Genomic DNA, 26,579 nt, shown 5'->3' with positions numbered 1-26,579 from the left:
ATTATCGAAATTTAAATCACTGATGAGCTGGCGATGAGCAATCATCGAGATGAAAATTAGCGATATTGCTTGAAATTGGACTTAAAATAGGACAATTAATTTGGACCTGCGATCGGAGACGAAATTGGAATTAAATTAAACTTGAAATTGGCATTAAAACTACACTTCAGATTGGCTTAAAATCAGATATTAAATTTTACCTTTAATTGGACCTGAAATTGGAATTAAATTATACCGTGACCACTCCTAATTCTGCGCAGCTCCTAACTCTGCGCATTTTTCTTTATATAAGTATTTTTAACATTGTGCATAACTATGATCATTGCGTTATATTTTTTATAAATGTCTGTTGAATATTACGCCATTATTCACAAACGGGCCATAATATTTGAGAGCGAAATAATTTAACGTGAAACTGAAAGTATTTTTTATAGCAGAAAACATAGTCGTTAGCACCAACGCTAAGATTGTCCTTCAAGAGAATTACCAAATTTATGATCGAAATTCCCTCACCCAAATGGCAGAGGTATAGAAGGATGAAAATTCAAGTGAATCTTTAACTCGCATTGATTGGCATCCTGTGCTGTGTCTTGGGGTCCGAACCTACGAGCGCCAATTCATTCATTCGCCTACGATTTTTTGGTGTGCTTTCAGCGTATAAAGACATAAACAGCATGGCAGGAGTATTTAATTTAACTTTTTGGGTGCGCAGAATTAGGAACATGGGCAAGAAAGTGCGCAGAATTAGGCACCGTGGATAAGTTTAGAACACGAAAAATATACGCAATTTTTGATCGACTTATAATTTTAATATTTTTTACCAGATACACTCAAGTCTTTTTTTACACGGTTTGTTTTTTTTTTGATTACTCAAGAACGGTGCAACTGAGGGACCTTTTACAAACTACATGGCGAATATCGGGCCACTTCCAAATGTATTGAGAAATAAATGAATGGTCTTTAAGTTTCCCCGTTCAAAATAATCGAAAAAACAAACCGTGTAAAAAAAGTACTTGAGTGCATTATAGACCGTAGCACTACACGTTGCTGCTATCCACGTTGGTAATTTAAATCTACAATACTTAAAATAGCGGAAGAAAGAGCGAAAGTGTTTGAAATTGGATTTAAAATGAGACATTCAATGGGACTTAGAATTGAATTTGATTGAATATAAAAATAGACTCAAAATTAAATTTCAAATCGTCCTCGAATATGGACTTAAATTGATCACAAATTATAGTTAAAATTGGAGCACAGACATGACACTCGTTTTACATTCTTCGCACCGATTAAACCGTCGTTTCAAATTTGGGCTTAGTTGGGAATATCTCCGTTTTGGTCAAAGTGGCGCTTTTTAACGAAAGAAGGGGATTGCCCCATACAAATACTTGCTAGTTCGAGAGATACTCCTGTTGCTATTTGATATTTGGGAATGTCGTTCATAGATGGTACTAGTGTTCAGACAAAATGTGTGGTACGATAATTTTTGTTGTTTTTTTTTTTTCTTCCAAGAGTTATGTCTGTTTTTCTGCGATTGGAGTTTGGACTGACTCTATTTTTCTGCAGCTAGTAAGTTAACCTACACTGAACACTTTATCATATAATGGACCCCGGATTTCGACAGTAATTAGCTTTTGCTTGCTATTTCTGAGAATATAGAATATGAATCAGGTAGTACTAACCATAACTCACATTTTAGTTTATACAATTTTCGCTGGTTTTTTGTGATAAAATGACTTAAAATAACATTTTCTACAAGTGAGGCCCATTATATGGTCAACAATGCAAAAAATGTTGCCATTAGTGGTCCCATTCCATACAAAATAAACGAAAATACGATATTGTAAACTCCAATGGTCCATAAAAGGACAACACACAGTCCATTGTGCTTTGAAAAATATGTAAAATATAGAGATTTGTAAAATAAATTGATATTTTTTCAAATGAAATCGAATGTGACTACTATAGTAAGTGACATCGGTTGAGTATTTAGCATTACCAGTTCAAAATAATTCATAGAATTAGACAACTCAAGCACTAAAGGGTCCAATAACAGTTAATTTATCCTAGCAATAGCCGGAATAGTTAAAGAAATTCAAGATAAATCCTCGTAGGTGAAAAACACTGTGCAAAGACTATGGTCAACATTTTCAAAAAGCCGGCCCCAAAGTATGTAAAACCAACAGCAAATTATTACAATGAATGATATTACTGTGTCAAGCGCTATTTTGAAACTGAAGCTTCAGCTGTTTCTCTGCTTTTAAAAACCATATTCCCATCCATAATTATAAGTTTAAAATCTTTAAATTATACGCCACACAGTACGCTACGCCAAAAACCACTTTAACATGCCGAATCATCATTCCCATTCGAAACGAAATTGCATAACTCGAATACTAATTTCCGCGACTTTAGTAATCGCGAGAAATTCGCGCAATTGTCTCCACTACCCGCACCGCTGCCGTCACTACCTGCCACCAGATGTACCTAGTGCAAACGAAAACAAAACCACCCCGCGCGCAGTCGTACGTTTGCTACGTGCACGTACCATAACTCGATCGAGCAACATATGCCAACCTATAACCAACGGCTCGGCAGCTACAACAGGTAACAACAATATGTGCAACTACACACGTTGCACTAATTTTCTCGTGGCGTTCGGTGGTAGCTCGTCGCTCGTAGCGCAGAAAAACAAAACAGAAGTGTCTTGCAGAATTTTGTTAGAGATACAAGCTTTGAAATTGAACATTTTCGCAGAAGAAACTTCATAATACATGCGCATACCCACCAGGCCCGGCGCGGCCCGGCTTGGTACGGAGCTGAAATAGAGCGTCGGATTTGCACAGAAATATGGCGGTAATACACGCAGCGCCTCTAGCTACCATACTGCCATGCACGCCCCCCCCCCACGCTACGGCGGCGCTGGAGGAGCACAGAAACCACGCAAACCGATCAATTTCGAACGATGTAGGAATAATGGACCCATAGAAATGGAACCGAATTGGACTCCGGTGGTAGAATGGATAGTAAAGTAGGTAGATAAAAAACCTAAATACGCTTCGAAAGCGAATATGTCCGCCATTTGGCTGCTAACATCTGCACACAGTCCAAGTGTATAGTTAGTTACTGAAAGTGTATCGTGAGCGATAAGTGCTGGAATGTATAATGTTTGGATGGCTTTTCGTACGATAAACTGTATCTTCATCGGTGTGTGGCTAGGGACTCGCAAAAAATCTTTAACTGTCTTGCTGTTTTTTTCATGTAGAAATATGTAAATTGCAGTAAAGCTGCACCAAAGTACTTTTATTCCAGGAAAACTAAATGTCTTGAATGAAATTATCGTATGTAAAACTCCCACATTTAAGCCGTCATAGTTATAAAACGGATCTTTACTGTAGGATTTTATTATTCACTGTCTTACCGCGAATGACGTCATAGAGAATATTCCGTACTTCGACGCAAGGGTTTATGCCTGATTCATGCATGTTCTTATGAATTTCTTGCTCGAATACACTATATACGTCTGGTACATTACTAAACACAGCTTACTTTCAATTGTTGTGTTAAGTGTGAATGGAAGTTTTCATTATTCTTAGTAAAGAAATTCCACGTCAGCTGTTGCAAATTGATCAGAGCCAACTTTTTCAATTCAATTGAAAATAAACTCAATAATATTTACTTAAAAATGGTATTCAGCAGCAGTTTGGATAATAGAGATAAACGTAATCCACTTCCGGAGAAAAAATTTTTTAGTTTGTTGTCTATCATACGCGATCAATCAAAATGAGCTGAGGTCTATTTAAATGCTTTTTATCATTAAAGAAGTCCTACCAGCCAAATTTCCTTCGTTTTTTCGAGCGACGAAGAAGAAAATGTCGACTAATCGTTTTAATTTCCGTCATGCATAAAATGAAAATAACCCACACAAGGCATTGTCGTTATTCTACAGCCAGGAAAACTTGTCTGACCTGCAGAAATTTTGCAAAATAACATTTGTCATACCGTCCTACACAAATACATGCGCGTTAGCTTCGTAAACAGTGTTGTGATTTTTAGTTTGGACGATGAAGCATTTTGATAGACGGATTTTAAAACGGTACGACGAATTTAAGAAATAAAGTCAGTTACGTAATTTCAATAACATGCTTTAATAATCGCTTTTCAGTGATTTCGAAGTTCACGAATCGGAAGGTAAGTATGTTTTAGTCAAATCAGCACCTGAACTTTTGGAGTATTCATTAAATCCATCCAACAAATGATGTAAATCAGAATGACTTTACTTACTACGACGGGAATTATAAATAAACCCTACTGATCATCGATTTTTTATCGAAAAGCCAGACAATCAACAACCAATGGCTACTACTTTGCGCTGTTGGATCAATTAGGTGACGCAAACTAACGGAAAGATCTCACAAAGCAGAAAACGATAAAAATGAAACTTTTCCATTTGATTCTACCATCGACCGACAGCCTTCATCAATATCTATTTCGAAACCCGACGAAAAATGCAAATCTGAGGATGTATCTGCAATTGTATCTATCAATTTACGACTATTAAATTTTATTGTGTGTGTGTGTGTGTGTGTGTGTGTGTGTGTGTGTGTGTGTGTGTGTGTGTGTGTGTGTGTGTGTGTGTGTGTGTGTGTGTGTGTGTGTGTGTGTGTGTGTGTGTGTGTGTGTGTGTGTGTGTGTGTGTATGTGTGTGTGTGTGTGTGTGTGTGTGTGTGTGTGTGTGTGTGTGTGTGTGTGTGTGTGTGTGTGTGTGTGTGTGTGTGTGTGTGTGTGTGTGTGTGTGTGTGTGTGTGTGTGTGTGTGTGTCCAGTAAACCATTTGGTTTGTATATCTCGATTGCAACTGAGATATACGAAATCATATCTGAACGAAAAAGTTATATTTCACGCCATATAAGAACATATACGTACCAAAATGGAGGCGATATACGTGCGAAAACTTTGACAATTAGTTGTAATTCTATTTTGCGTAGTTTTTATAACACGCAACTAAATACTCCTGAATATATGATTAAGATATAATCAAATATTGCAATCGTCTATACTGCTTTATAATTCACAGTCATCAATTGTATATGAAGGCACGCACGACTGCAAAATAACTTATTGTTCACTTCGATTTGACATACTCTAATCATTATACAATTCCAATGTGAAATTGACATGAAAACGATTTAATGTGAACTTTCTATTACGATTTTGTGTTATCTGGGTGGATGTGTGTGTGTGTGTGTGTGTGTGTGTGGATGTGTGTGTGGATGTGTATGTGTGGATATGTATGTGTGGATATGTATGTGTGGATGTGTATGTGTGGATGTGTATGTGTGGATGTGTATGTGTGGATGTGTATGTGTGGATGTGTATGTGTGGATGTGTGGATGTGTGGATGTGTGGATGTGTATGTGTGGATGTGTGTGTGTGGATGTGTGTAACGCTGTTTTTAGTCGCCTGTTCCTCGGAGATGGCTGAACCGATTCGTTTGCTATTACTTATTTGAAAGGTGTTATCACCTTGTAGATCACTATTGAATTGTTTTGCAGTCCGACATTTTGTTTAAAAGTTATAAGCAAAAATGTAAAAATTATTCGAACGTTTCTCAGAGATGACCAAACCGATTTACGCGCCATTAGTCTCATTCGGTAGGTAATATAGCCTCATAGATCACTATAGATTTGTTTTTTGATTGGATGTTTAATTTGAAAGTTATGAGCACTCGTGTACAGCATAATAAAATCCATAATTATTTATAACGATTTTAGCCAGATAATTAATCAGATTTCCATTATTTCAGTATCAAACCAGAGGCCTTAACGCTGTGAACATATCTGCTAAATTTGGTTAGAATTGGCTTTACCAGTCAAAAGTTATTTGAAAAACATTGATGAAATTATTTAAGCAAACTTTACTGATATGAACCAAATAGAAAAAAAACGCGATCATCTAGTGTAAAAATGCTTAATTTTCTAGAAGGTGTATCTTTGGAAAAGTTTATTTAAAAAATATGGTGCTACTTTTTACGCTATTAAGGTGACCGTAAATCTACCCATTAGGGTGATACAAATTTTTGTTTTTTTAAATGCGTCCAAAAAAGTACAGTGTCTCCACAAAAATTGTAGAACACAGTAAAATAAGCAACTTTGCTGTACATAGTAACTATCTATCACTTACTGGTTACGAAGTGAAACGATTTTTTTTAAATGCAGCGAAAATTGAAAAATTGAGATATCAAGAAGCGGCTACGTCACAATTTAGATAATTAATTTTTATACGTCAAAAAAATTCAGCCAAATCGGTCCTCTAGATATTGAGATACACGCACCGTCGCTGAAAACATATGGTTTCGAGGAGAGCGCTTTTAAACTATTGTACAGCACTGCACTTCCTTTCAAGCGATCCCACAATTTTACTGTAAATTCTCAACGAGATCACGCACCGAAAAATACTTTGGGCTCAACATTTCTGAAGGTAAAAGGTTCCTGAAAATGTAAAACAAACAAGTTTTTCGACTTTCCAGTCAGAGTCCCCCCTTAAATATCAATCCTACCCAAGGACGTTGCACATGATTTTTTGATTGATTTCAAATATTCTGCAAATTTATCAGTATATTACATACACATGCATATGTGTTGATGATAACTACTATTACTGCCCATAAACGCATAACAGTCACATGTGATTTTTCAGCACTTTTGAAATAAGCCTGGGAATCACCTTTAAATTGTTCATTCTTTCAATATTTCAAACAATAATGTTATGTTTGTTCCCAACATTTTGAAAAAAATATCAAACTATGTCAGTCAAAAGTTACAAATGAACGCAAAACAGTCTCAGTAGTGAAAATATAACAATAAACATCTGCTGTTTGGAAATGCCTGGACCGATATGACTGAATAACTACCAAACGCAAAGTTTTGTGGCCTAGAAGAATTCTATTGAACAGAATTTGGATCGGATGTACGGTTCCGAAGATATGTCCGGAACAAGTTCCGGAATATATGAAATTTGCACATAGAAGCCCTTTGAATCATAACAAACCCCCCGTCATGCGACACCTCCAAGTACTCGAAGTTGCAAAACTAGACCATTGGTAGTCGTATAAAATGTTCAAGACATCCATCAAGACGGCCACATCTGAACACGTCCGGGAATGTTCCGGATCGGGGATCAATGTCTGAATTGAAGTAAAATACAACATGTGACATCTTTGGGTACTCAAAATTGCAAAAGTAGTTCATTTGTCGTCTTATAAAGTGTGCAAACGTTCCGAATACATCCAGGCAGAGATGCCAATATTTTTCCTCAGAACTCATAAAGGAAATAAAAATCAGGATAATTCAGGATTTTTGCTTCAATTTTTTTAGGAAAGCAGTATGTACAAATTTTCATACTAAAAATTCTCTCACATCTACATCTACCACAGTCGCAAATACACGGACTTTGGAATGGAAATGAACGTCGTTAACTTTGTTCAACAGGCTGTGTCTTAGGATAACAAGCCACCTAAGTAAGAAAGTCCACAGGTGTTGTACAACAAACAATTGTCGATCCGATAGCTATCCAGCCTCATCAGGTATACCTCAAGGAAGCCATCTAGGTCCTCTGATTTTTCTGCTTTATTTCAACGACGTTAACTTGGTCATTAAGGACCCACGACTCTCGTATGCAGATGATCTTTGAATGTGCATCCGGATCCGCTCGACTGACGACTGTCACTTTCTTCAAAATCAACTCGAGGCCTTTGCCACTTGGTGCGACGTGAACTGTATGATAGTGAACCCGGAGAAGTGCTCAGCAATCACATTTTCCCGTAAAAAAGATCCGATCCTGTTTCGTTATACGCTCGAGAGCACAGTAATTGAACGTGTTTCGCATATTGAAGACTTGGGCGTTATCTTAGATTCGCAGTTAACGTACAAGCATCATATCTCGTATGTTGTCGCTAAAGCCTCAAGGTCCTTAGGCTTTATCTTTAGGATCGCGAAAAATTTTTCTGACATATACTGCCTCAAATCGTGTCCGTTCAGCGTCGATTTCTTAGATTCGCTTTGCGAAAATTGCCATGGAGAAACCCGTTCCGTCTTCCCAGCTATGAAAGCCGCTGTCAACTGATCGATCTAGAACCTCTCCGTTAGAGATGGTCGGGTATGAAAATTTGTATACCCGAACCCGACCCGTACCCGATCAAGAAACAAATTAAAAACCCGTACCCGACCCGAACCCGCAAGTTTATTATTTTTGATACCCGAACCCGACCGCAACCCGACGGGCACGGGACGGGCCCGGGTACCCGACCATCTTTAGTGTTAAATGTGGTCAATAGAGATACCCGACCCGACCCGTACCCGGTTTCAAAAACAAAAATTAAGAACCCGTACCCGACCCGAACCCGCAAATTATATTTTTTCAATACCCGAACCCGACCCGAACCCGGCGGGTACGGGTACGGGTGCGGGTTTCGGGCAAATTTTCCGCTACCCGACCATCTCTACTCTCCGTGTTCGTTGGGCTAGCTCCAGAGCACTGTTTATCGCGGATAGTTTACAAGGGAGAATTGACTGACCCGCGCTGCTGGGATGTTCAGATTGCCACCTCGTCGCACTAACTATAGTATGAACGGTGCTATCGGCGGTCTGCAGCGGGCCTTTAATCAAGTCGTTATTCGACTTTCATCTGCCACGACGGATACTACAGGGCAGATTCACTCGCTTTTTTCAGGAGAGGTAAACCTCGAAGAAAATACAGTTATTTTAAGATTTGTTTGTATACGTTTGATAGAATTTTACTCAATTCGACTTGACTATTTTTATGTTAACCTGACAATCATTGGGGCCAAATCGAGCCCGTTGATTAATAATAATAAGGCCATTGCAAATCATATTTAAAGTTTTTGTCATTATATTATAAGCAAGAATAGATTCGGTTTTCACGTTTAAACCCTAAATAAAAATTTTTAAAATCCATGTTTTTTTTGCTCGATTAAAAAATTCACTTTGTTTTTTTTTTGCCTCTCCGGTGGCCGAACACCGGAAGGACAAAAACTTTATAAAATATTTGTAATGGCCTAATAAATAAATAAATTAACAACATCGCGAGTAATCGTGGGTTAAGACGGCATTGACGTTTCTAGTTTCATCTTCGCAGCGTTCAATTTCGGCAGCTAAACGAAAGTGATTACAAAGTAAAGAGTTATAGAAAAATCGAGATAGACTCCTCTAGAGCATAACGCTGGAGAGTAGAGAAATGAGGGTTAAGTTTCTACAGGTTTTAGTTCAAATGTATAAAAATCAGGAACAATCAGGATTTTTTTTTCCAAAATCAGGATAAAAGAGCGACTTGTCAGGATATCAGGAAATACACTAAAAAATCTGGATAATCCTGAATTTCTGCATCCAGGAAAACGGCCAGTTTCTAACTTAAACCAAACCCCAGAATGCGACCCCACTATTAACTCAAAATAACAAATCTATACCTATAAAGAAGGATTTCTGTCTGTCTGTCTGTCCGTCTGTCCGTATGTTCCTTATAGCATCGAAAATTACTGAACCAATCGGCATGAAAATATGCATGTAGAAGTTTTTTGGGGCCAGGAAAGGTTTTAGTGATGGTTAGAAACCCCTCCCCCCACTAAGAGGGGGGCTCCCATACAAATGAAACACAAATTTCTGCATAACTCGACAACTAATCAAGCAAATAGAACAAAATTTGGCATGTGGGTGTTTTCGGTGACCAGAATTTATTCTATGGTAAATTGAGACCCCTCCCCTCTTTATAAGGGGAATTATAACTCCTCTCGTCTTTAAAAGGAGGGGCTTCCATACAAATTTCCTCATAACTCGAGAACTAATCAAGCAAATGGAACCAAATTTGGCATGTGAAGGTTTTCGAGGGCAAGAATATTTTCTATAGTAAATTAGGACCCCTACCCACTTTAAGAGGGGGGGCTCCTGTACCAAAGAAACACAATTTTCCTCATAACTCGAGAAGTAATTAAGCAAATGGAACCAAGTTTGGCATGTGGGTGTTTTTGAAGACAAAAATTTTTTCTATGATGAATTGGGACCCTTCCCCGTTTTAGGAGGGGGGGATCGTATACACATGAAATACAAATTTCCTCTTATCTCCAGAACTAATCAAGCAAATGGAACAAAATTTGGCATGTGAAAGTTTTCGAGGGCAAGAATATTTTCTATGGTGAATAAGGACCCCTCCCCACTTTAAGAGGGGGGGATCCTATACAAACTAAATACAAATTTCCTCATAACTCGAGAACTAATCAAGCAAATGGAACAAAATTTGGCATGTGGGTGTTTTTGGAGACAAAATTTTTTTCTTTGATGAATTGGGACCCCTCCCCACTTTAGGAAGGGGGTCTCCTATACAAATGAAATGCAAATTTCCTCATAACTCGAGAATTAATCAAGCAAATGGAACCAAATTTGGCATGTGAAAGTTTTCTAGGGCATGAATATTTTCTATGGTGAATTAGAACCCCTCCCCACTTTAAGAAGGGGGGCTCCTATACAAACGAAATACAAATTTCCTCATAACTCGAGAACTAATCAAGCAAATGGAACCAAATTTGACACGTGGGTGTTTTTGGAGACAAAATTTTTTTCTATGATGAACTGGGACCCCTACCCACTTTAGGAGGGGGGGCTCCTATACAAATGAAATTCAAATTTCCTCATAACTCGAGAACTAATCAAGCAAATGGAACCATATTTGGCGTGTGGGTGTTTTTGGAGGCAACCATTTTTTCTATGATGAATTAGGACCCCTTACCTTTTTAAGAGGGGGGGGGGCTCTCATACAAACGAAATACAAATTTCCTCATAACTCTAGAACTAATCAAGCAAATGGAACCAAATTTATCAAGTGGGTGTTTTCGTAGGCAAGAATATTTTCTATGGTATATTTTCTATGGATTTCCCCACTTTAAGAGGGGGGGGCTCCTATACAAATGAAAAACAAATTTCCTCATAACTCGAGAACTAATCAATCAAATGGAACCAAATTTGGCATGTGGGAGATTTTGGAGTCTTGAATTTATTTTACGATAGTTAGAGACCTCTCACCCCTGTGGTAGGGGGATATGGACTCTCATATAAATAAAACAGAAAATTTTTGCGAAACTCAAAAACTAATCGAACTCGAGAAATTCGAGACTCTTCCATAAAACATTAGTCAATACAAGACCACAAAAACTATCTATAGTAACACTAGATCATTCAGGACGAGACGGTCGCGATTGTTGCCGGTGACCCGCCGTCGGAAGCGCCGCCCACTGGGGGGCTTGTAAAACTCGAGATTGTGACAAAGATCATCCGAGATTCATGATTTATGTACAACACAGGTTAATTTGTGGCAATACGAAGTTTGTCGGGTCAGCTAGTTACAAATAAAAGGAAGACATTTTTTGATTGCTTGAAATATTATACAAATTTATCAGTATATTACATAGACATGCATATGTATTGATGATAACTACCAAAGTGTTATCAAAAAGCTGAATTATGTTCCGAAGGCGTGTCGAATTCTAACTCGAATGACAAATGAGATGGTATAACAAAGGTTCCTTTCACAAATAGGTGAATTCAATCGGATTTTTTCATAAGAATCACTCATCGCCCTGAGGTGTCGCATTACTCTTACGAAATATTTTTGTTTTTGCCATTTCGCTGGCTGACGCTGACAGTTGCTTACGGAGGGGGCTTCATCGGAAATGTCACTTTCTTTGATGTTCGGAAGACTTCACAGATTCTCATTAAATGATGCATTGGTTTCACCGTAACTCAAATCATTTTCAATAAATAAGCACGGCAAGCTGGATTGTTGTCGAACTGAAATTATTTTGCAAATATTCGGACAATCAGATGCGTAATCACTCGAAATATGAAATTCAAATCTCTTATTGCCATATTTATTTATTTATTAAGATTTCCTATCACCCCATTTTGATTATACACGGGGTAATTCCGTGTATAAATCAAATTACCTAAATCCTAATCAAATTATAGTGCTTTTATAGTATTTCAAAAAGATGTCGACTTTAGATTCAAAATTTTATTGTAGAAGATACATTTAGACGGAGCTACTTTAATTTGCATTTAAAGCGAAATCAATTTTTCCCAACATGTTATTAGCAAATTTTTCGAATTTACTTCCAAGAAGTTGCTCAACATGTGCATACAAAAAAGACGACCGAATTAATTACAGAAATATGTGCAGAGTTAACATTTCTATGGAAATAGCGAGTTGCCTTTAACCGCTTTGCCTGACCATACGTAACAGGTAAAAAGCAAATTCTATTGCAGGTATCGTACCGGAAATTTGTCTACCTAGCATTTATTGCTGTTCTCCTATTGAACCTGTTTGTGAAGTGTTCTTCATTTTATGCCAAATGAGCAACATATTTTATTTCCGAATAACATATTATTATTGTATGCTCACATAATTTCGGTCACTTTAGGCAGTAAAATGTGATTCATAGTAAAGTCGTTAGGAGATAAGCAATATTACATAAGCATATACATCCGTTCTGGCATTTTGCTGTAACCGCACTCACACCAGCAAGCATCAGAAATTATTCCGTTTATATTTTTCTCAAAACCCAACCCAAGCAAAGCGGCGTGAAAACTCAAACACCCCTAAAAATCGCTTGCCGTGCCGCACATCTAGCGTCATCGTGAATAGCAGCAAAAACAACGTGAATAACATATATTCAAGTCTAATGAACTTGGAATACCATCGTCATTGTACGTTTCATGAGAAATACAAGCGAAACGAAGAATTTCGTTTTTCCATTCCCCCTTTCTATTTCGCAGCGCTCAGAGACTCTGCCTGGCTGAGTTTTCGAACCCGCTTATTTTCCCGTTCCGCACACCAACCGCCAAGATATTCATCTCTTGGTACTATCTCGAATTATGTATTCCTCGAAGTTTCTCCCAGTTACTGCTTTCGCTACTCTCATCAAACGGCTACATCAACATCATCATCAGCAGCAGCAGAGGCAGAGGCAGCAGCAGCAACAATATGTTTAGGTGCCCTTTTCCGCTTCAACTGAACCATCAGGCTATATTCCATTACTGTTTCAAATAAGTGTATATGTATGGATTTACTTTTTTTGTCTAGAAGACTTCCAGTTTCATCAACATTTCAATGCCTCGTTGGAGGGAGACGAAATAAAAGAAATGAAAGAATTGAAGATCATAAAATGTATAATACCTTCTCATCCAGCTGCAGCTCACCAAATGCCGGTCGTTCCGTTAGATTCTCTTTGTATTCCTCGTACTTCTGAACAAACTTGGCCCGTTTGCCCACCTTCGGGATTATCTCCTTAATCATGTCGTATTTCAGACACTTGAATGCACTTTCATCGATTTCTTCCTCTGGAATAAAAAAATATATAGTGTAACATTAAAATATATTGCAGAAAAACTCGTAATATGCTAAAGCAAGACGACGAATATCTTTGCGGGCGCAGTGAACATTCCCATAATAAGACAAAGTTTTCATGCCCTGCCAGCCGTTAAAATGAAACTTTTGCTGTGGATTCTTTTTGGCCATGTGCTGCTACCTACTACGGCGAACCGCGGGGCAACAACCAGCCTGGTGGCCTGGCTGGTGAGCGGCGGGCTTGGAGACGAGCCATGGTTACTATGGACTCTGGCAGCTTAAAAGCCAATTGTTCGAAGGTTTCCTCTTTTATGTGAATCATCGAAACATTCATCAAAGCGTTTATGTGTATCTATAGAGTACCGCTCGCCTCCGGCGCTAGTGCCCCCTGTGCCCTGTGCCCCGTGCCAACCAGCCAAAACCGACGCGGGTCTTACTGCATGCTCGTCTCGTCACTCTAGAACCGATGTGGTATTACGCAAGACCGGAGAATCATGCCGAGTCGTGCGAAATACGGAGCAGTGATATTTTATAATCAATCGAAATAGCGGTAATTTTATGGCGGAGCGTCTGCGCAGTCGTTCGAGCGGGTGAGATTGATCGAAGAAACTTTCCTCGGAGGATTCGGGCGTTTATTGTCGTCGTCCCCGGAGTGGAATTTTGCCCTGCGAATATCGTACGGAATGTGCCACGGTAGTAGCGCGGCTGGCTGTGCTGGCACGGAATGTTTTTGGGACGGAATATCGATTTTTCGGTGACAGGAATTTCAATGGTATTCCGTCTGGAGACTTTCGCAAAAGCTAGTGGTGTCTCGAAAATCATAAATTTGTAATTGGTTTCCAAACCAAAATTAATTCCATTCCAACAGGTGATAGCCAACACAAACGGAAAAGGTTAGACCACAGTTGGAATCACAACTAAGGAAAATCAGTTTTCAATAACCCATTAAACGCTATTGTTTTGCATCTGAACATTATTGTGGCACATTTGGTAATTTATGTATCATTTTACCACTTGTACTTCACAGAAAAAAATTGACTTTTTATGGCTTACATTTCCCCTTATTGATCTGTGCACAGGCGCCCTGCACGAAGTTGGTACGAAGTACTTTGAGCAAAAGAAAAATCAGTTAAACGATGCATGCAATTACTGTTTTATTGCAGGTAATGTTTGATCTGCAGGTGTTAGAAAATTAAAGTTTACGATGCTTTTATCGAGTTCTGCAATTGAAATTGCAAACTTGATCGAATTATGGTTCATAATAGAACTTACAGCTGTAATAGTTGGCCGTAAAATTTCTGTTTATTGTTGCAATACGATATAAATTGTGGACGTACTAGAAGTAGCATAGTATTTTTCTGTGGTCATATTTCAAAATTCAGGTTTTTATTAGTATTACAATTATTATTTAATGGCAACAACTACCAAGAATCGTAAAAAAGTTTTGTTTTGTTGGAGAGCTATGCAGCAGTGTTGAAGCAGCTCTTATCGAACACATGCTTCATTCGGATCGAAAGATCATGGGCAACTAAGGCTAGTGAACGTTGAAAGCCGATTCAGATGATACAGTTTGATTGTACCAGATACGAGTTTGAGTCAAATTATTCCAACAAAAGCGAGAAAAGCCTGATTTGCTCTTGAATGATAAATAGAAACCTTTGGTTTGTGACTTAATACTATGCTAATCGCGTGATCACCTACTGTTTCTTATGACCCATCACCTACTGTTTCTTATGACCCATCCATCGACCGATTGAATTGCTTATCTGAAATTTTATCTGATTGCTTATCCGTTATCTGAGCATTGCCACTAGGGAACACATGGTCAAGTACCGACGAGCAAGGAACCAGTTGCCCACGATCCTGAGAAGTAAAAAGCGCCAAAAGAAGGACAGAGATCGTGAAGAATTAGAACAGCTATTGCGAGTTAGTTTGAGTTGAGTTTGACACCTGCAAGTTTTATGAAAAGGTGAACCAAATGTGTAAGGGCTACATACTGAAACCAGAAATGCCGAGGGAGAAAATCTAATCACAAACGAACGCGAGGTGGTTGTCGGGTGGAAGAACGATCAACACCTAAAAGGCAAAGTTGTAGAAGGAGGTGGAACGGAAGTTAACGTGGGAGGTTCCATAGAAGACAGTAATGTCTCAGCACCCAATCTGCAAGAAGTGAAATGAAAAATCGTGTTGCTGAAGACCAACAAACCCGCTAATAAGGACCGCCGACCGACAGAACTTCATAAACATGGCTGAGAAACGCTGGCAACGGCTCTACATTGGGCTATATCTAAGATTTGAAAGGAGGAGAAGCTACCGGAGGCATGGATAGAAGGAGTGGTTTGTCCCAGCTACAAAAAGATTGATCGGTTCACTTCCAGGTAGTGTCTCAGATCCTGTTACGCCGGCTGTCATCGAAAGCACAGGGTTCCGTAGACCAGATTTTTACCATCTGACAACTCTTGCAGAAATGTCGTGAGAACAATGTGCGCAAGCATCACATCTTTATTGATTTCAAAGCAGCATACGCGTCAGTCGATCGAAACCAGCGAATAAACTAACGCAACTGATCAGAGCTACATTTGATCGAGTGATGTGTTTCATGTGCATCCCACACATCACAAATGCGAATACTCTCGAGTGTCTTCGAGACGAAGCGAGGGTTGCAACAAGGTGACGGTTAATCCTGCATGATGTTCAGCATCGCTTTTGAGGGGGTTATCCGACGAACGGACATCGAAACTAGAGGCACGATTTTCATCACGGATAATCAACTCCTATGCTTTGCAGATGACTTTGAAATCATAGCCAGGAACTTTGCGACATCGGAACCCGTCAAGCACGGTTGTTACAAAGTAGTTTTGGTAACCGAGCTATGACTATTTTCAGTCCTAATCCGGTTGCTTCAACTAAATGGACCTAAAGTGTGCTAAGGACTGTATCGAAAAGTAATTAGCAACTTTTAAAATGATTTTACTCAAACATGGATGAAGTAATTTTTATGTGCGTGCAAGCAAAAGTTTGTTTAAATATCTAAAAAGAGTTGTGCAATCGATTTGTTTCGATTATTTTTTTACTTTTCGCTATGCCTCGGATTGATCTTGAAATCAGAAAAAAAAATTTGCACACTTGGTGCACTGAAAACGGTGTTTTTTTATCAATCAAATCGCAAAACGGTTTAAAGTGCACCACATAAGCGTAAACATATCATCGATAAATAAAGAAGAGTTATCCTTGAAGGATCTGCCTTGGTCCGGAAGAATACCTGGTTTCAGTTAGCCCCCGGTAGATTCTGAAGTAATAACCTGAAGGGGGCTCCGTAGCCGCAAGGTTACCGAGTCTGCTTTGACAAGCGAGTGGTCGTGGGTTCGAATCTTAGTAGAATCAAGCCATTCGATGTCAAGTGACTTTAGCATGGGTTTATTCTCAGGCCCCTCCATTTACCCTTCCTTCGTGCTGAATTCTATATTTAACCCTCTGAAGCCTCTTGACAGTGCAAATGTCCCTCCTATAGTTAAGTGTACTGGGTCAGAGGTACGAATGAGTCCTCGCCAGGGACGGCTATAATATGGGATAGTGCTGGCAACGAGGAATAAGTGGGTAAAGTAGATCAAGCATTGAAGGAAGGGTAAAACCCCAATACACGCAAGCACGCATACAATTTAAAATAAGCATATCGCTCATTCAATAGCGATTATAGCAAAAAGAAATGCAGTGCAGGTCATACAGCAAACACCCGGGCGATATTACAATAGATCAACTATACTGGTCGCAGTAATGAGTCCACACATGAAAAAAAAAACCCATATTAAACGACACCGATTGGTAACAACGTCTTATTTGGCTAAAATACTTAAAAGAAGCATTGCGATAATTCAGGGAAACAAGGTCAGGAACTCCGTAAAGACATACAAGAATCATAAGGTATCTAAAAAATCCGGAGAGTAACAATCTCGAGCCTAAATAAGGGTACGGTAACTATAAACGGATAATAGACAACGGCAACAAGTGCATCTATATGAACGACGAAACTCACGTCAAACAGGATTCGAAAGCGCTTCCAGGGTCGAAATTCTACCCGAAATCGGCGGACGAGATGGTTGACGATACCGACAGTGCGATTTCGCTGGAAAAGTTTGGACAGAAGGTTTTAGTATGGCATGCTTTTTGTATTTGTGGTTTGCGATGCGTATTTTCTTCACAAACTGTGCATAAATGCTCAAATGTACAAAGATGAATAATTTTAAAAAATATTGTGGCCTCTCTGCAAACAGTATCAGTCTCCCCCTCTCTTTTGGCCGAATTTGGCATCTGTACATTGCGCTAAGCCTGTACTACAGTGCCTTTCAGACAATAATGTCCAATTCGTCGAGAAAAACATCAATCCACCAAATTGTCCAGAGCTCTGACCAATTGAAAGTTACTGGTCGATTGTGAAGAGGATCTTCAGGATGGAAGGAACAGTTTCCCAAAGCATGGAGGAATGCAAGAAAAATTGAACAGCAGCATCCAGGAAATGCACAAAAGCTAGTGTGCAGAATTTGCTGGGAGGAGTTTCATCAAAAGTGCGCTCATTCTTTAGAACCTAATATTTTGTCTAATGTAAGCCATGTTATTGTTTCAAGTCATACTGATTTTCAATAAACCGAAAACAAAAATTGAAATAATAATTGTATTTCATTTTTATTCATGAATAGACTTTGCTAAAGACTTTTCGATACAGTCCTTACTAGGGAAGCAATCTGCGCCAGATTGAAAACAGAGTCTAGGAGGATTGGGCTAAACCTAAAATGCGTCGAAGACCAAATACATGAAAGGAGGAGGCTCAAAGGAAACAAACACGTATCTCCCACGGACGGTAACCATGTTATTCGTATATTTGGGACCGCTGGTGACCACGGACAACAACACTAGTAAAGAGATTTAGCAGAGTATTCAAGCGGGAAATCGGGCCTGTTTTGCCCTTCGCAAAACGCTACAATCAAATAGCATACGCTGCCGTACGAAGCAGTCGATGTACAAAACCCTTATTAGAACAAAAGTGATTTATGGACTTGAAGCCATGACGCTGCTCTCGGAGGACATACGCACCCCCTTGCAGTGTTCGACCGGAAAGCACTTCGGACGATTTTTGGCGGAGTACAAACTGAAAGCGGAGAGTGGCGGAGACGTATGAATCACGTGATCGTATCGTATATCGTATATCTGGCGAAAGTCGGTAGGCTACGGTGAGCCGGACACGTCGGAAGGATGCCGAACGGCAGTGTGACGAAAACAGTTCTCTTCAACAATCCCACCAGCAACAGGAACAGGGCGACCTAATGTGCAAGCTGACTCGAACAATATTGTTATCAGGCTTCATTCTCAATTCTCGGCGTTCTACTGGCAAAGCGCAGAAAACGAATCGATTTGCTCTCTCTCAGTCGGATGGTATCTTCTCCGACAACCGACGAGTTGTTTTACTTTCGCAGTGCTTTGCTCTGCTCGCAGATGAGCATTAGTTTTGTTTCATCTTTCTTTTTCTGCCAGAGCATTCTGTACTACATGTTTTCAAGGTCACCGAGCAAATCGTTTCAGTCCATATAATTACCTTTGAGATACGGAGCAAATAGTCTCTTGCCTCCTGTGTACGAGGAAAAGATTAGCTCTCCTTATAGTTGTGCTCCTTGTGCGCAAGAGGAATGGTTGTAAAAGAAAACAGGAGGAAGAGCCAATGGTTGAACAGAAAATGAAAGCTCTTGGTCGTTTTGAGAAGCAGATTGCACTATCTATGTATGTTTGAGATGAGCAAAATCAAGCCTGGGCTATAGTTCACTTCCCCAACACAGATATCAAATTGACCTTGGTATAATCATCGTTAAGAATCTGTGACACGTTCGGACGAGGAAATTTTATCACTTTTTTCTGGCGCACCTCCCTAACACAGACATCGTACGTAAAAAAATTTGATCTGTTGGGACGAAGAGGGAAGGGAAAATATGTCGTCCCTATCTATCCCTGTACCTGTCATGTCGTCCCTATCGGATAAGCGAGACGATCAAGAAGAAAATGTACGGGGAAATTTCACCTTGAAGCGTTTCGTTAATTTTCGTTATTTGGTGATTGAAAAATGAAAATTATAATAAAAACCATTTATGCACCGCTTATGAGCATTTATGCACTGCTTATGAATCGATCGCCATTCACGACTGCCGGACTGAAAAACAAAAGGAGGGTGGACAAGCGAAGAGGTCCAAGACTAAATATATATAAAAGAATATATGTTTGTATGTAGCACCATAACCCCGAAACGCCTGAACACCCAGGCTTGGGCACACTGGGACACGTGCCCCACCCTACATAACAAATATAATGTATAACAAATAATTTCTCAATATGCCACGGGGAAGTCCGGAGTTGTCAATTCAAAAGTCCGATAATAAATAATAAACGATAAGAAAATTAATTGCGTTAAATAGAGTCCAATTATAACTTTAATTTCGGGTAAATATTAAGTCAATTCGCTAGTACGATTTGGAGTTCCAATTCAAGTCAATTTTTGTGTCCAATCAGAAGTCCGATTCCAATTTCCCATTTTAAAGCCCATTTTCAAGTCCAATTTAATATCCAATTCCCATCCTAATTTCAAATCGAACTTCTAGATCAATTTTAAAGTCTAATTTTGGTCTGATTTCATGTCCCATTTCAGCTCCAATTCCGAGTCTAATTTAGTTAAATTTAAACTCTGATTTCAGGTCCAATTTCAAGTGAATTTTAACGTCCGATTTTAACACCACATGAAATTCCAATTTCAACAGCAATTTAAAATTCAATCGAGGTCTAATTGCAATGTCCCATTTTATAGCCGATTTCTAGTAATTTAACCACTGATTTCAAGTCCAATTTAAACGGTCGGTTGAGATCCAATTTCATGTCCAATTGCAATTTTAAGTACAATTCCGAGCCCAATTTAATTATAATTTCACCTCCGATTTCAAATTCAATTAAAGTCTAATTTTAAATCAAAAGTAAAGTCCACTTTTAAATCCAATTTTATGTTTAATCGAAATCCAATTTCAAGTCAAATTTGAAGTTCAATACCAAGACTCATTTGAAGTGCAATTGCAAGCCCAATTTTAAGTACCTACAATTGAATGTTCAATTGTGGTCCAATTTCAACCCAAGTTTGAATTTAATTCAAATTTCAGCTACGATTTAAAGTCAAATTTCAAGTCCCATTTTATGTCTGATGTCCAGTTCTATTTCAGGTCAAATTCTATTCCAATTTATATTCAACTCAAAGCCCAATTGCAATTTCCAATTCAGGTTTTGTTTGAAGTCCAATTTTTACTTCAATTTTGATCCAATTTTAAATATAACGTCAAGACCGAATACAAATCCAAATGCCAATCTGATGTCTAATCTAAAGTTCAATTTTAAGTTGGATTTCAAATCCAATTTAAATTTTACGGCTTGGCCTAGACTAGAACACACATCCCGCCTTCTCTATAAAATTCAATGTATAAGAGTCCTAATAAAGAAACTCAAAACTTTAAAGTTGTTAACCAAAACGACCGGAATTTTTGCGATAAATAAATTAATTACGTAAAAAATCCGCTATTCTACGATCACTTAGGAATTTTCTATCCAACACTTTCTTTTTGAAAGGTCAGTGCCTCACCTTCGGTTTATGTCTGGGTACGCTAGTGCGCCTGAACGTATCTTTATAAAACTTGACATAAGGGAATCAGCTCATTGACTGCAGATTCATTTGGAGTTGAAGATTGACAAAAACAGGATCCTATCAAGGGGGTGGCGGAAGCTTTATATAATGAAATTGGGCTTTGTTAGTTCTACATTATGCGAATTTCCGGATCGATTACAGATCTTGTTTATCTTGTTTATTGTATAAAAAAATGTGGTCTTAATGATCTAAAGTTACATATAGAAAATTTCCCAAGCTTCTACGAATACGTTGACGAAAGGTTTTTGTGAACACGTTGAAGTCGGACAAGTTATACGCCTCTTGGAATCGTCCGGTCTGCTTGGTTGCTGTACGCAGTGTTTTTAGAAGACGTTGTGGTGCGTAAATGCGTAACTGACCAATCGATGCGGAACTTTTAATCTCGGATCGTAAAATTTTTGCACCGGAAACAGCTTGGTTGGCGTTCCGTCGATCTTCTAGTGTTTCAATGCTAATCAATGCACACCGGTCTTCATAAGAAGGCGTGTCTTGCGAGTGCGTCCATGGAGGATTTCGTAGCGTCGAACAAAATTATGCTGCACTGATACGATTCGGGAAATTCACAATTCTTCCTAGGTGGACCAAGCAATTGACGCGAATTCGTGAATGGATCTTACCAATAAGCAGTACAATGCGCGAAGATACTATGACTCGGTGAAGTTTGCAGCAACTTTCGAAATGAAACCTAGTTGGCAGTTGGCCTTCACTACAATAGATGAGTGGCGCATTATAAAAGTCAGTTGGTAATCTACCAGGCTGGTAAATGGCTAGGTAATGCGTACCATCGGTGCCTTGTGCACTGGGCATAAAATAGACCCCACAGTGGTTCACAGCCTCTTACCTAGCAACTCCTACCCCAACCTCCTCGTGGTACCAGCCGGGATACGAGCAACCTCGGGTGGAGATCGGGTAACCAACCCCGGTGGAAACCAAGGTCGTATGCTGACAGGGGGGAGGGCTCCTTCGAGCTACGTTGGCCCTCCGGCGTTACTGTGGGGTTGGTTGCGGGCTTTGCAAGCCTGAACCACTAAAAAAACCAAAGCAATGGACTCCGTAAGTAATAATAATAACTCTAATCGGAACAATCGGCAAAGACCCAGGCGACGAAAACGGACTAACGATTGGAAATTAGGAACATGGAACTGTCGGTCTCTAAATTTCCTCGGAAGTACCCACGTGCTTTCTAAAGAAGTGAAGAGCCGCAAGTTCGACATCGTAGCGCTGCAGGAGGTATGCTGGAAAGGAACGATGGTACGTACGTATAGAGATGGTCATACCATCTACCAGAGCTGCGGCAATACACACGAGCTGGGCACAGCTTTTATAGTGATGGGCGAGATGCAGAAGCGGGTGATCGGGTGGTGGCCGATCAACCCCCGAATGTGCAGATTAAGAATCAAGGGCCGATTCTTCAATATAAGCATAATTAACGTGCACAGCCCTCACCTCGGAAGTACCGATGATGACAAAGACGAATTCTACGCGCAGTTGGAGCGTGAATACGACCGCTGCCCAAGACATGATGTCAAAATTATCATCGGGGACTGTAATGCTCAGGTTGGTCAGGAGGAGGAATTCAAACCGGTGATTGGACGGTTCAGCGCTCACCCGCAAACGAACGAAAACGGCCTAAGACTTGTCGACTTCGCCGCCTCCAAGAACATGGCCATACGTAGTACCTTCTTCCAGCATAACCTCTACCATCGGTACACCTGGAGATCACCCAACCAGACAGAATCACAAATCGACCACGTTTTGATAGATGGTCGGCACTTTTCAGACATTATCGACGTCAGAACCTATCCGGGCGCTAACATTGATTCGGATCACTACCTAGTGATGGTAAGGATACGTCAAAAACTATCTGTTGTGAACAACATACGATACCGCCGCCCGCCACGGTATAATCTAGCGCGACTGAAGCAACCAGAGGTCGCCGAAAACTACGCGTTATCTCTCGAAACCGCGCTGCCGGAAGAGGGAGAGCTGGATGAAGCCCCTCTTGAAGACTGTTGGAATGCCGTGAAAACAGCCATTAACAGCGTAGCGGAGAACTTCCTAGGTAGTGTGGCACCGAATCGACGTAACGAATGGTTTGACGAGGAATTCCAGCAGATATTGGATGAGAAGAACGCAGCACGGGTACAAATGCTGCGTAGAGCCACCCGTCAGAATGTGGAGCGATACAAACAGAAGCGGAGGCAGCAAACCCGACTCTTCAAGGAAAAGAAGCGCCACCAAGAGGAGAAGGAGTGCGAAGAACTCGAACAGCTGTACCGCTTTCACGACACACGGAAGTTCTATCAGAAACTCAACGGATCTCGCAAAGGCTTCGTGCCGCGGTCCGAAATGTGCAGAGATAAAGATGGAGGTATCTTGACTGATGACCGTGCGGTGATCGAAAGGTGGAAGCAGCACTACGATGAACACCTGAATGGCGTGCAGGCGGAAGACCATGATAGCGAAGGAAGTGACCACATTGGTGCAGCAAGCGACGAAGATGTGCCACCCCCATCGATAAGGGAAGTTAAAGAAGCCATCCAGCGGCTGAAGAACAACAAAGCAGCGGGGAAGGATGGCATTGGAGCGGAACTTATTAAAATGGGCCCGGACAAGTTGGCCGGCTGTCTGCATCAATTGATTGTCAAGATTTGGGATACGGAACGACTACCGGAGGAGTGGAAAGACGGGGTTATCTGCCCTATCTACAAGAAAGGTGATAAGCTGGATTGTGAGAACTACCGAGCCATCACTATCCTGAATGCCGCCTACAAAGTGCTGTCCCAAGTCCTCTGTCATCGACTATCGCCAATAGCCAATAGATTTGTGGGAAGTTACCAGGCCGGCTTCATGGAGAGTCGGTCTACAACAGACCAAATCTTCACCCTGCGGCAGATCCTCCAGAAGTGCCGCGAATTCCGAGTCCCCACGCACCACCTGTTCATCGATTTCAAAGCCGCATATGATAGCGTAAACCGACAAGAGCTATGGAAAATTTTGGACGAAAACGGCTTTCCGGGTAAGCTTACTAGACTTATCATGGCTACGATGGATGGGATCCAGTGCTGTGTGAGAATCTCGGGTGGATTGTCGGACCCATTCGAATCTCGCAGGGGACTTCGACAAGGAGATGGTCTTTCCTGCCTGCTATTCAACATTGCGCTTGAAGGTGTTATAAGGCGAGCGGCGATCGAAATGCGGGGCACGATTTTCAATAAATCCAGTCAATTTATCTGCTTTGCTGACGACGTGGATGCTGTCGGCAGAACATTTGAGGCGGTGGAAGATCAGTACACCAGACTGAAACGCGAAGCAGAGAAGATTGGATTGCAGATAAATACGTCTAAAACGAAGTATATGCTGGCGGGCGGGACCGAGCGCGACAGGGCTCGCTTGGGCAGCACCGTGGTAATCGACGGGGATGAGTTCGAGGTAGTCGACGAGTTCGTATACCTTGGCTCGCTGGCAACAGAGGACAACAATACCAGCCGTGAGATTAAAAGACGTATTATCAGCGGAAGTCGGGCCTACTACGGACTCCACAAACACTTGCGGTCGAACAATCTGAGCCCCCGTACAAAGTGCACACTGTACAAAACGCTAATTAGACCGGTTGTCCTCTACGGGCACGAAACGTGGACATTGCTAAAAGAGGACCTACGAGCACTCGGAGTTTTCGAACGGCGGGTGCTAAGAACCATCTTTGGCGGAGTGCAAGAGAACGGTGTATGGAGGCGAAGAATGAACCACGAGCTCGCGCGTCTCTACGGCGAACCAAGTATTCAGAAAGTGGTTAAAGCTGGACGGATACGTTGGGCAGGACATGTTGCTAGAATGCCGGACAACTATCCTGCAAAAATGGTTTTCGCATCAAATCCGGTAGGAACAAGACGAAGAGGGGCACAGCGAGCGAGGTGGCAAGACCAGGTGGAGCGAGATCTGGCGAGCACTGGGTGCCCGCGGAACTGGAGATCAGTTGCCATGGACCGAAACAGATGGAGAAATTATACTGCGCAGGCCTTGTCATAAGACGTTAGGCCAATTAAGTAAGTAAGTAAGTGGTAATCTACCAAAGCGCCTAGATCCTTGATTTGGGGGACTCGATTCAAAACAGTCCCGTCGAGTTGGTAAACAGAACAGGCTTATTTAGACACAGATAAAAAGTCACACAGCACTTCACTATACTGGTCACAAGACGATTTGGTGGGTACTCTCTGGTAAACCTGTCGAGCATATTCTGTAGACGGAAACAATCATCTAATTTGCGGATGGCCAGATAAATCCTCAAATCATCCGCGTAAAGTAGCACCCGGCTGTTTCGTAGGTTGAAGGAGACATCATTGAGCGAAAATCAAATACTAGAGGTTCTAAATTACTTCCATGAGGAACACCGCAGTGTGGAGTGAGCGTCGTCGATTCAACCAATCCTATCTTTATATATATAGCAGTATAGTATAGTTACACAGTCTATCCGAAAAGGCGAGACGACCAAATTTGGCGTACAGTATTTCATGGTCCACTGTGCCGAAAACTGCTTTGATGTTCGTAATTTGCCCATCACTGTGTCCATATTGTTGAACCGGTTGAACACCTGGGTTCGATAACAACTACTTTGTAACCAATTAAATCGGCAACACTGCCACTCATATTTTGTTCTATAAAGATAATTAAATACAACCTTTATTCATTCCGTTCTATCGACTATTATAGACCGCTCGCCTTTATCGTTTCACGAGAACGCCCACGTTTCCCATATTCCAATATCTCAACAGGTTATGTGCACAGCTTTTGGGCTAAAGTGAAAAGTGCGGTCTGAAAACGGATTCGAATTCGCGAAGTTATTCCTTTTTATGCGGCATCGTTTCGTTCACGCGTAAAAATGGACTTTGCTAAGGTTGGTGTGATTCGACTGAACAGCAGGAATTATCGTGCCTGGTCGTTCAAGGTTCAGATGTTGTTGCGGAGAGAGGGTACGTGGAGCTACGTTGACCCGGGAGTGCCGCCAACACCGATTACCAACGAGTGGAAAGAAGCGGACTCCAAAGCGATGGCGACTATTGCATTGTTGGTGGAAGATAACCAACATAACCTCATCATGGCGAAGACTTCTGCAAAAGCCATGTGGGATGCATTGAAGTTGCATCATCATCAAGCGACGCTAACGGGAAAAGTGTCCCTACTGAAGGAAATCTGCAATGCCGAATACAAGGAAGGCGATAATATGGAGGATTTTCTCTTTGGAATTGAGGAGCTGTATGCGCGATTGGAAAATGCTGGTGAAAAGCTTTCGGAGTATATGCAGGTGGCGATGATATTGCGTGCGCTTCCGACTCGTTTCGACAGCCTCACGACTGCTTTGGAAAGTCGTTCCGATAAAGAACTAACGATGCATCTTGTTCGGACAAAACTCATCGAAGAAAGCGAAAAGTTGTATGGCGGAAACCATCTGG

General features: G+C 40.7%; 1 protein-coding gene across 1 annotated transcript in view; it reads right to left on the bottom strand.

The window, feature by feature from the left end:
- Window positions 1–26,579, bottom strand: part of LOC128737478 (uncharacterized) — a 50,530-nt gene that overhangs the window by 9,143 nt on the left and 14,808 nt on the right. Inside the window, exon 2 of the mRNA XM_053832120.1 lies at window positions 13,239–13,402. Coding sequence (XP_053688095.1) covers window positions 13,239–13,402 — 164 coding nt within the window. The remainder of the gene's footprint in view (window positions 1–13,238; window positions 13,403–26,579) is intronic.

The sequence above is a fragment of the Sabethes cyaneus genome, chromosome 2 (genome assembly GCF_943734655.1).
Source record: "Sabethes cyaneus chromosome 2, idSabCyanKW18_F2, whole genome shotgun sequence".
Taxonomy (NCBI): domain Eukaryota; kingdom Metazoa; phylum Arthropoda; class Insecta; order Diptera; family Culicidae; genus Sabethes; species Sabethes cyaneus.
This window is presented reverse-complemented; position numbering and strand designations above follow the sequence as displayed.